The following is a 12,191-nucleotide window of genomic DNA, read 5'->3' as shown; positions in this document are numbered from 1 at the left end:
ATTAATGAGATCCAAGATTAATGAAAAATGAGGAAATATTTTTAAGGTAATATTATACCTAAGAATTAAGGCTGGCTTATGATTATTTTAAATCAACTGCAGAGGTCTGTAGCTGAGACTGGGGAAACTGTTGACTGTTCAACAATTTCAAGAGTACTCCCCAATCGTAGGTCATGTGGGAGGATGGCAGAAAAAGAAGTCGCTGCTGAAGCAAAGCTGATAATGTTGCTGTGGTGGGTACAGATGCTTCTGAAGATGTAGTTTACAGCCTCCATTTCCCCCCCCCCCCCCCTACAAGCAGATCCTGGAGGAAAACTTGAGTTTGCCGTAGACCTGAAACTGGGGAATGGCTTAGCAAAAAAGAAGTGAGTGTCTTGAGATGGCCCAGTCAAAGCTTAGAACTGAATCCAAAAGAAAATCTGTCTAAAGACTGCAAAATGCAGACAGCCCCCCCTCCCCCACAAACTCAAAAGAGCTTGAGGCATTCTGCCATGAAAAATGAGTAAAATCTGTACCATCATGGTATTCAAGTTGACGGATAGATACGTTAAATCACTCATGGCTGTCATGTTGAGGGATATAAAGATGCAGTCAAAGACTTTTTGGGTTCTTTCTTTCTTTTGGAATTTTTCTATAATTGTTCTTTCACATTGAAAGTGTAGAGTTTGTGTAGATAAGTTTATAAAATGCATTAAAGTAGGATTTGGAAATGTTAATTTTTTTAAATTAAAAAACCTTACTAGTACTTCCCCCATATCTCCTTCAGATAGCAGCATAGAAAACCTAGTAAGCCTATCCAGGGCTGGAGCTTTGTCCCTGCATAGCTCTTGAATTTTCTGCTTTATATCCAGTAGCGAAAACTGGTGCGGTCAGTTGTAGCTTCTCCTGCTGAAGCGCTATTGGTAAAAACCACTGAATTTAGAAACGATATTAGGGTGCGTATTTTAGAAGGGTTATTTGTGTTTTATACTTGGAAATGGTGGTATTGCAACATTGAAAAGACATCCCTATCCAAAATACACTTTTGGGAAGGCAGGAAAATACAGCAATATGAATAATTTTTAAGCCCCCGCCCTCCTGATTTCCCAATTACGAATGTCACACCGACTGGTTTCTAATAGAGCAGTACTGAATATTCATATTTGATTTGGCCCGAATACATTATTCATATTCGGCCGAATAATGATTTACATTCAAATGCGAATAATCTGAGTCTCTATTGTTCTAAGTCCTACTGAAATAAACACTTGATCTCAGATTTCACGTTTCCTCTTATTATTTGTTTCTATTTTTGAAGAACCATCCAGATCCTCTGCTAGACCATATCTTGATTAATCAAACTAAATATTCTCTTTCTCCAGCAATCGGGATTTTTTTTCAATTTTTTTTATTTATTGTATTTAACAAAACATTGCAAACATCAACTTGACCAGAAAAGCACCATAAGGCAAAACTAAAAAAAATTTAAATTAAAATAAAAAGGTAAAAAATAATGTTCTATCAGTCCACAACAAAGAGGAGATCCAAGTGGAGGAGTGGCCTAGTGGTTAGGGTGGTGGACTTTGGTACTGGGGAACTGGGTTTGATTCCCACTGCAGGCACAGGCAGCTCCTTGTGACTGTGGGCAAGTCACTTAACCCTCCATTGCCCCAGGTATAAATAAGTACCTGTATATAATATGTAAGCCACATTGAACCTGCTATGAGTGGGAAAGCGCGGGGTACAAATGTAACAAAAATTTAAAAAAAAAAAAAAAATCCCTGAAACAAGGGTAAACATAAAAGGTTCTCTACAAAATCTTCATCTGCTCTTATTTGCCTGCAGGTATAGGAATGTCTTTTCTTCCTGAAATGATTTCAACTGATTAGGGTCAAAAAAGATAAACCTCTGAAAACCCAAAGTCACACAGCGTTTTAAAGGAAATCTGAAAAATGAAATTGGCAACACTTGCAAGCACTTGTTGCCACTTGTGAAGAAATAACTTTCTACGATCTTGTGTACTTTTAGTCCAATCAGGAAATATCCATACTTTCTGACCCATTAAAAGGTTTTGTCTGTCAACTCTCCCTGAGGGACAAGATGGCGGCGATAACGGACGTGTGATCCCCGAGCTCCTCAGAATCTTCCTTGTTTGACCCTGAGAATTTCTTTCCCCGACTGTTAAGATGGGGAAAAGAAAGGGGAAAACGTTGGTACCTACCTCCGTGGCACCAACGTCGACACCAATCTCGAGGCAATCAACATTGGAGAACTTTGGTATCGGGATCCTTGGTGAGCTGACCTCCACTTCGACGGTCTCAAACCCTTTGGGAGATGAGTGCAGCGCTGAGGGAGTGACGTTGAGTCCTCCCGTTCTCACCGTACCTCCACAACCCGGAAGTGAATTGCTAGCAGTGGGGTCACTGCAGCTGGAAGCTTGTGCTCCGTTGCGTGTGGTTGGAGGACCCATTACTGGATTAACCCCGAGTTTAGGAACACCAAAGCAGGGGCAGACGCAGGACGCCACCCCTGCCACTCGAGGTTTGACTACCGAGCAGAGTGGAGGACGAAAAAGACCATTATCGGTGACCATGGACAGTTTGTGGGACGCAATACAGGAGGTAAACGGAATGTTACTGCAGATGAACATTTCTATTAAGGGCGAGATAGGTGAATTGAAGCAAACTGTTCAAGATCTATCTTTAAATGTCCAAGAGCATAAGGAAAAGATTTCTCAGATGGAAAATGAGGTTGTACAATTAAAGAATTTAACTCTAACCTTGGTTAAGGATAAAGAAATTCAGGAAAGAAAATTAGAATATTTGGAAAATAATACCCGGAAGAATAACCTGAGGCTGTTGAACTTCCCCAAATCTCCTCTAATATCAGCAGATGAAATGCTTAAAAAATACTTCGGAGAAGTTTTGGGGATTCCGAAAGAGGGATTTCCACCTATCACACGGCTCCAGTATATTACTGGAACCGAGAAACTATCGAAAGAACAACCCCAGGCTACGGCAAACTTGAACTTGACTGAATTTCTTGAGAGCTCTCTGGAATGTATTACAGAGAGAACAACATTGCTTGTGACTTTTGCTCTTGAACTTGATAGACATAATATTCTTAGATTATATTTTCGCCACTTAAATGATGTTTTTTTGGGGCAAAAAATACAGATTTTCCCCGACTTAGCTAGGAATACACAAAAGAGAAGAAAGGAATTTCTACTTCATAAACCTAGAGTGTTAAAATTGGGTGCTACTTTTCTTTTGAAATTCCCATGCAAATGTCATATAATGATTGGTTCAAATAATTATATATTCTTTACCCCTCAAAAACTATTACAGTTTATTTCATCTAAGGAAAATGTTCAAGTACCAAATGTGTTGACTCCCTAAGTAAGCGCTGATACGTCGGCTGTGGATATCAACTACGCCCTTACCGTTATGAATAATTGGCTTATTTTTATAGGCTTGTTTTTCCTTTCAATTTCCTAGTATCTTGTCTCATTTATTGTGGACTAAAATTAATTTGTTAATCTTAACTTAGAACCTATTTTGGTAATAAGTAATTTTGATTTACAGCTAAGTTTATATTTCTGAAATTCCTGGTTTATGTCATGAGATGTAAATTTGAAAACTATAAATAAAGAATTAAAAAAAAAAAAAAAGGTTTTGTCTGTGAAGAAAAGATAACTTCAAAATATGGTCACTATTTTGAGGAAATTTTTTAAAAAGTCACCGTTGAAGTCTCTCGAGTCTCAGAATCAGATTTTTCCAGAAAAACCGTCACATCTAAGCTGTCCTGTGATACTTCCTCCAAGTTTAGAATCTGAGCAGCCCCTGAGGCTTTATCCTGCTGGGGTAATGTCTTAGATTTATTGGATATATAATACGCGCTGTAGGTGGAAAAGCTTTTGGCAACGAGAGAAATTCCTCAAAATAAATTTTCAATAAATGCATTGCATTGAAGAAAAAAAGGGATGCTTTGGGAAATTCAACATTCTTAAATTCAAATACCTCATAGAGTTCAACTCTTCTAGTCATATAAACTATCTTTTATCAGGGCAACCTGAATCTTTTGCGATTCGAAAGACTCGCACGACAATTTTTGCACTTGACTCTAATGTAGGTAAAACATTCTCAGCTTTCATTGCTGAAGAACTGAAAATCGTCTACAGCCTTTATCAAAGGAAATTCCAGAAGACACGAGGAAAGCAGTTGTTCAAATATATCAGTCTGGAAAGGATTACAAACCCATTTCTAAAGCTCTGGGACTCCACTGAACCACAGTGAGAGCCCTTTTCTCCAAATGGAGACTTAGAACAACTGTGAATCTTCCTAGGAGACTTTGAGTTCCTCCCCAAGCTTTTGGAATGCTCCCTGTGCTCTACACTTGCTATTGGTGGCCAGGTTGTTTGTCCCCAGATGGATTGCAATATCAATATTAGAATCCTTACTCTCTTCTCGGATCACATTCCGTATTTGGTTGCTACTTCTAGTAGAAGAGGATCCTAGAAGGCATAACGTCAGGAGGAGGACAGAAATATAGCAACGTATAGGAGCTGGCAGCTCTGCAAGTAAGAGGAAAGGAAGGTTGGTTTGGTTTTGTTTTCTCCCTCCTGTATAGGATATATGGAGGTAAAGTCAGCAGATTATCAAGGAAGTTATTCAGCTAGAGGAACACCCAGGTAAGAGAGCAGTTTAGAATCTATGAATCAATCCAAACACACAAATCTGAAAATACATAAATTCAGAAAAGCTTAGCTTTTAGGTTATGAAGTGCTTTTCAGGAATTCCCAAGTCTCCAGGAAGCAGAAGTTCCCTGCTATAACTAACTTCCCCCTTCCCAATCAGATCTACCACTTCCCTCATAAAGTCTGCAAAGAACACATTCTAGTGTACACTTGGTGCATAAATGTTTCGGGGTCCATTTTTTCCCCATATAGTTTCTCCCTTAAGTAAATACATCTCCCTTTCAAAGCCCAATGAACTTTCTCCACCTAAAGGAAGTCTTTTTAAAATCATAATTGCAACACTGTGCTTCCTTACTCCCATCTCTGCTTACACAGCAAAAAAAGTCTGTGAAAACACATTATCTCTAAGTGGTCTTCTTTTCCTTGCCATTAGATGCATTTCTTATAGCGTCTTCACCTCCCAACCCAGTCTCTTGCCTTTTTCATTAGTACATTTAGCGCCTTGACATTCCAAGATCCATCCTCAATCATCTACCTACTCCTCGTGCGTGTACTCACCCCCCAACTATAACCCTCCTCAAAAGGATTCAGGATATGAGTACCGTTCACCCCTTCCCTTTTGATTGCAGAGCCGTCCACCATTGCTTAATCCTTCCCTGGAGGAGTGAGTCTCTAGGAGAACTGCTTTTATGCTTAACTTAAAATGAGAAGAATAGTGAAAAAAAAAGGCGTAGAGGAGCAGCTACAAAAGTTAAGTTTACATCAGGCGTGGATGCTCTTTCAAAATACCATTCTGGAGGGGTTGTGGCAGGAGGGGTACTATGGGGCATATCTGGTGGAATTGTAAAAAGGTGAGACCATTTTGGAAAGCTATTCAATATAGACTTCAGAGATGGCTTTCTAAACCAATTAAATGGTCACTAGAATTTTTCTTGTTTCCTGGTATACCTCCTGGACTAACCACAACTCAGGGTATATTGGTTCGACATGCGATGTCTCTTGCTAGAGTCATTGTAGCTGCTCATTGGAAGTCTCATAAAATTCCTTCTCTGATTTCGTGGTTAACAAAGTTGTGGCAAAAAAGGAAAAAATGAAAGAAAAATAGACAGAAGAAAAAACAAAAAATAATGAAAACCAGTAGAAAAAAGAAATCAAAAAATAGAGAAATGTACACGAAGAAAGAAAAAACTCAAAAAATAAGAAAACCAAAATAAAAAAATACTAAAAATCAGAAAAAGACGACACAAGCAAAATGAAAAAAATGAATAAGTTTATTAAGGTGATATGAGTCATATCACCTTAATAAACTTATTCATTTTTTTCATTTTGCTTGTGTCGTCTTTTTCTGATTTTTAGTATTTTTTTTATTTTGGTTTCATCTTATTTTTAGAGTTTTTTCTTTCTTCGTGTACATTTCTCTATTTTTTAATTTTTTGATTTCTTTTTTCTACTGGTTTTCATTATTTTTTGTTTTTTCTTCTGTCTATTTTTCTTTTTCAGTTTTTCCTTTTTTGCGTCATCTTCGCTGTTTTCGATTATTGTTGTTTTTTGCGAAGACAGGTTTCTTCTGTATTTTTAACAAAGTTGTGGTACATTTGTGATATGGAGAGTTTGTGGGCTAAGCGCCATCATACTTTATCTAAATGGGAGGCTATTTGGGAGCCTTTTGTAACCCATTGTTTTAAGTTGTGGGAATGGATAGGGACATGGGTTTTTTTTTCTCTCCTCTTTTCACCTTTCACGGGGATTTGGTTGGGTTTTACTAATATTTAAAATTAATGTTAAAATAAGGAAGTTCCTTCATGGTGTATAATGGTTTTTAACCCAGGCCAGATATATTTTGTGTATTAGAAAAGGAGGAAGGAAGACCAAATGACAGCGGGCATGGTTAAAAAGTGAGATGAAAGAAGCTATTAGAACTAAAAGAAAATCTTTCAGAACATGGATCCAACTGAAATAATAGGAAACTACATAAAGAATGATAAATCAAATGCAAAGCGCTGATAAGGAAGGCAAAGAGGGACTTTGAAAAGAAGATTGCGTTGGAGGCAAAAACACATAGTTAAAACTTGTTTAGGTATTTTAAAAGCAGGAAGCCGGCAAAAGAATCGGTTGGACCACTAGATGACTATCCTAGGGGTAAAAGGGGCACTCGGGAAAGACAAGGCCATAGTGGAGAGATTAAATGAATTGTTTGCTTTGGTCTTCACCGAGAAAAATGGGGGAGAGATACCGGTGCCAGAAATGGTATTTGTGCTGACAAGTCAGAAAAACTGAATCAAATCTATATAAATCTGGAAGATGTAATGGAGCTATTTGACAAACTGAAGAGTAGCAAATCGCCAGAACCGGATGGTATACATCCCAGAGTATTGATAGAATTGAAAAATGAATTTGCTGAACTATTGTTAGTAATATTGTGATATCCCCCTTCTCACTCAGGGTGACCTGGTTCTCAATATGTAAATCATATGCAGATTAGTGTGCTACCCCTTCTCACTCAGGGTGACCTGGTTTCCACTCAGCACATTAAGCAGGTCTCACCAACTGCATATTTCTCAGGCAACTCTTTATTCCAGCCCCTGGGCACACTTCTTCTAGCTTAACACTTTATGCTTTCATAGATCTTCACATTGAGCCTCCCCACACAGATACATGGGCTCAGTACTATACCAATACTTTGGGGGACTCTCAACCCCAGGCTTTGCAGCCTGCTTCTCTCAGAACTGTGGACACACAGTCCCCCCTTCTGAACCCACAGTCCTAGACACACAGTCTCTTCATCTTCGGACACACAGTCCCTCTTTGAACACACAGTTCTAGACACACAGTCTTTTCTTCTTGGACACACAGTTCTAGACACACAGTCAAACTCTAATGCTTTAGGGACTTCTTACCCCACGACTTTCAGCCTGCTGATCTCCTTTGGACACCCAGTCCACCCCCAAGTCCATCAGGTTAGCCAGTATCTTTCAGGGGCTCTCTCTTCTCCTGCTGCTAGCTCACTTCTCTTCCTTTCACAACTCAGGTGGGGTATAAAGTGGTTAATTAGCTCCCCAGGACCCAGCCCATAACCACCTGCACCTGTGGACCTCCCAGGGCTCTCCCCGGTCCTAGCGACCTCCACCTTCTTCTAGCGCCCTCTAGTGGCCTATAGGACACCCTCTTACTTATCACAATATTACTATCTGTAAAATCAAGCATGGTAGCAGAAGATTGGAGGGTGGCCAATGTAACGCCAATTTTTAAAAAGGGTTCCAGAGGTGATCCGGGAAATTACAGACCTGTGAGCCTGACGTTGGTGCCAGGCAAAATGGTAGACTATTATAAAGAACAAAATGACATAGTATATGTAAAAGCATGGATTAATGGGACAAAGCCAACATGGATTTAGTGAAGGGAAGTCTTGCCTCACCAATCTACTACAATTCTTTGAAGGGGTGAACAAATGTGGATAAAAGTGAGCCGATCAATTTTGGGTCTTTGTCCTTCCTCGGACCCAAGCTTTGGTGCGCTCCATTATCAACCTGTCCTCGTTCTCCTTCTCACCTTGGGTAAGAACCACTTTGCAGATCTGTTACACAGTATCAGCATAGTTCTGGTAGACCTCTTGGGGCACTCCATGTAGCCTGATATTGCATCATTAAGACCGGTTTCACTGACAACTTAAACACTATTGAGTGCAGGTTGACAGATTTGATTTTGTAAGTCTTTCAGTGATTGTCCTTGCTGATCACTTCGGTCCTACAAACCCTCAGGCTGAGAGCTGATCTCCACCATCTCCCTATGCAGGTCCACCATTACCGTATTTATATCTACTCTTACTACTACTACTAAACATTTCTAAAGCGCTACTAGGGTTACGCAGCGCTGTACAATTTAACATAGAAGGACAATCCCTGCTCAAAGAGCTTACAATCTAAAGGACGCGTGAGCAACCAGACCGATAGGGGCAGTCAAATTGGGCAGTCTGGAATTCCTGAAAGGTAAGAGTTAGGTGCCGAACGCAGCATTGGAGAGGTGGGCTTTAAGCAAAGACTTGAAGATGGATGGGCAGGGAGGGGGCTTGGCGTAAGGACTCGGGGAGGTTGTTCCAAGCATAGGGTGATCATTCCAGATCTTTGCCAACTAATTCTGCATATCATTGTTGGTAACCCTTTCATCTTGCCTCCTTCTTCCATTCTGTCTGCACTAGGATTCGTTCTGACGTGTCAGACTGTTGCACTGCCATCATACCTCATGTCTTTCCCATTTCTGTGCTGTTTTATCACATGAATGGAACCTCTCGAGCTTCTTCCACTCTAACATGCCCACTATAGAGTGTTGAGCAACTTTTTCAGGTTCAAATCACTGCTTTTAGGGAGTTGTTTACCAAAGCTCCTTAGTAGCCGTTCTCACTGGTGATGTCACTTCCTCTGAAATTGTATTTTTAGACAGCAGAATGTGAATAATATACAAGGTTGTGAAGACTTTATACAAGGTCCTTTAAATAGAAGTGTCCCATTTTGTATTTTAGGGCTGCATCCCTACGATGGCAAGAGCTGTTGTCGTGAATGCTGCTCAGCTGGCCTCCTATTCTCAGTCCAAACAGTTTTTACTGGATTCAGGTGAGTAGGAAACGCAGCCCCTCAGTTTAGGTGAGATGAAGGGACTTACACCTGGGGGAATTCTGTGTAATGTAGAATTTGCACAAAATGTGGTTTTCCTTAGCTTAGGGTTACCATAATTTGTGTCCCCCGCCCCCAAAAGGACACATGCTCCGCCCCCTTTCACGCCCTCACTCCGCCCCCTGTCACATTTTCCACTCCCCCCTGTCACCCCCCCCCCCCCTTTACCTTACTACTGCCCTGGTGGTCTAGTGACCTCTTCGGGGCAGGAAAGAGCCCCCTCTTTCCTGCCCGGAGCGCTACCCTGCATACATCCTTCCTGTTGGTGATCTCGGCGCCGATTCAAAATGACCGCCGAGAGTTGAAGTCTCGCGAGGTCACGTCAACTCTCGGCGGCCATTTTGAATCGGCACCGAGATCACGAACAAGAAGGATGCATGCAGGGCAGCGCTTCGGGCAGGAAAGAGGGGGCTCTTTCCTGCCCCGAAGGTGGAAGAGGTCACTAGACCACCAGGGCAGTAGTAACTAAGGGGAGGGGAGGCTAGCAATCTGCCCATTTGTCCAGAAATCCGGACAAAGGGGCAGATTGGCAAAACCCGCCCGGTTGCCCGGACATATCCTCAAAAAGAGGACATGTCCGGGTAAATCCGGACATATGGTAACCCTATCTTAGCTGAAAGTAAGAGGAAGTAGGGAAGGGTGGTGACTAAGCCTGGATAAGCAAAGGGAGAGGAGACAGCTGAGGGAGAAAGGGGTGAGTCGTGAGGGGAGGAGAGGAGAGGTAATTTGTCTAAACTCTTTAAACTCTGGTATGTTGGCTGCTTTTACCACATCTTCTACCCAACAAATTCTACAGCTTGATTGTGCTTTTGAATGAAACAAATACTTCCTCCAATTAGTTTTAAAAGTGCTACTTCTTAGCGTCATGGAGTGCTTATTAGCTTCATGGATACTATTTTTGAAAACAGTAAACCTTTTTATCGAGATATTCTAACTTTGTTGCTTTGACAATAACTTACCTTGAACTATGTGCTGCTGACTGTGACTACTTTTCCCCATGATCTAGTTTAAAAGCTGCTTTATTTCCTTTTTAAAGGTTAGTTCCAGCATCCTGGTTCTACCTTGCTTAGAACAGGATCCCCTTTCACTCAGTTCCTAAGAAATCTAAAGCTTTCCTCCCTGCACCCATCTTCTCATCCTCATTGAGAATCTGGAGCTCTGCATACTTCTGGGATCCCGTGGGTAGAATGGAGAAAATGCTACCCTTGGAGAGGGTCACATCAGAGAGGCCTCAAGATTTGGGTGGCAAGAATAACTGAGAGAAAGAGGGACAAAAGCTGGGGAATTATTGAGGGGGATGATCAAGATGGGGGATTGTGCATGATGGTTAGGGAAAGACTTGGGGGGGGTGAGTTACAGGTATTGTGTGTTGTGGGAGGGGCTAGCCCTTGCATTATTCTTCAGTGAATTCATCACAAAACCTTTAATATTCTGTATCATTGACTTTTTTCCTTTATTATTTTAAATTTTATTTTGCAGTGATTACCGTATTTTTCGGACTATAAGACGCACTTTTTTCCCCCCAAATTTGGGAGGAAAATGGGGGGTGCGTCTTATAGTCCGAAGGTAGCGAGGTCCGATTTCGGGATCGCCCTCCCCCCGAGTTCGGGATCGCCCTCCCCCACTCACGTCACACGATGTTTCCTGGTGGTCTAGTGACGTCGGGGCAGGAAAGAGCCCCCTCTTTCCTGCCCAGCACGCTGCTCTCCGTCCTCCTGTATGCTGCCTGACGGTCTCGGCGAGATTCAAAATGGCCGCCGAGAATTGAAGTCTCGGCGGCCATTTTGAATCTCGCCGAGACCGTCAGGCAGCATACATACAGGAGGACGGAGAGCAGCGCGCTGGGCAGGAAAGAGGGGGCTCTTTCCTGCCCCGACGTCACTAGACCACCAGAGAACATCGCGTGACGTGAGTAGGGGAGGGCGATCCCGAACTCGGACAAGACGCACTGGAGCACCTAGGTTTTAGAGGAGGGAAAAAGGAAAAAATTTTTTTTTCCTATTTCCCTCCTCTAAAACCTAGGTGCGTCTTATGGTCCGGTGCGTCTTATAGTCCGAAAAATACGGTATATTGTTCTGTTTTGTCAAAATAATTCAGAATTTTGCCATATTTTGTGTAGAATTCTCAACTTTTTGGCCTGCATAATTTCCCCACGACTAATGAGCAAGCAAGCAAGAAATTAAAGGCTAAAGCACCAGGATACTTGATACTACTACCCCCCCCCCCCCTTGATATTCAGCCAGTGGCTGGCAGTGATGTGACTGCCCACTGCTGGTGTTAAACCCGGATATTCAATTCCAGGCCATTTCCGGCAACTGGCATTGAATATCTGATATTTTTTGGGCTGCTAAACACTTAACCGATTAAGTTGATATTCCTCGGTTAGATAGGACTGCTATTTATGTTGTCCGATTTAACCACTAATCTTATCCGGTCTAGCGCTGAATATCCATTCCTAACCAGATAAGTTGCACGACATAGCTGGTTTAGTGGTAGGCACTAACCATGAGTATTCAGTGGGAGATAACCGGTTATCTCCCGCTGAATATTTGCAGTTAGCCACTAAAATGCTATTTAACAGAGCAACATCTATTTCTGACCGGTTAGAGAGCGCTGAATATTTTTTTTTTTTTTTTGGGGGGGGGGGGGGATGTTTGCATACTATGGCTAAGACTCTCTGCCTTGGAAGGAAATGATACATCAGAAGTCCTTTTTTTCTCTGTTACAGTGAGAGGGAGGGACACAGTGAACTACGAGCATCTCCTATTGCTGTAAATATCTACTCCTTATCCTGCTAGACCAGACTAGTGGGTTATGCCGCTTACCAGAACATGGAGGCAGCGAAATAA

General features: G+C 41.7%; 1 protein-coding gene across 1 annotated transcript in view; it reads left to right on the top strand.

Moving 5' to 3' along the window:
- SLC25A11 (solute carrier family 25 member 11) overlaps positions 1-12,191 on the top strand; it is a 42,893-nt gene that overhangs the window by 18,167 nt on the left and 12,535 nt on the right. Inside the window, exon 5 of the mRNA XM_030187739.1 lies at positions 9,192-9,282. Within this exon, the coding sequence (XP_030043599.1) occupies positions 9,192-9,282 (91 nt within the window). The remainder of the gene's footprint in view (positions 1-9,191; positions 9,283-12,191) is intronic.

The sequence above is a fragment of the Microcaecilia unicolor genome, chromosome 14, assembly GCF_901765095.1.
Source record: "Microcaecilia unicolor chromosome 14, aMicUni1.1, whole genome shotgun sequence".
In the NCBI taxonomy this organism is placed as follows: domain Eukaryota; kingdom Metazoa; phylum Chordata; class Amphibia; order Gymnophiona; family Siphonopidae; genus Microcaecilia; species Microcaecilia unicolor.
This window is presented reverse-complemented; position numbering and strand designations above follow the sequence as displayed.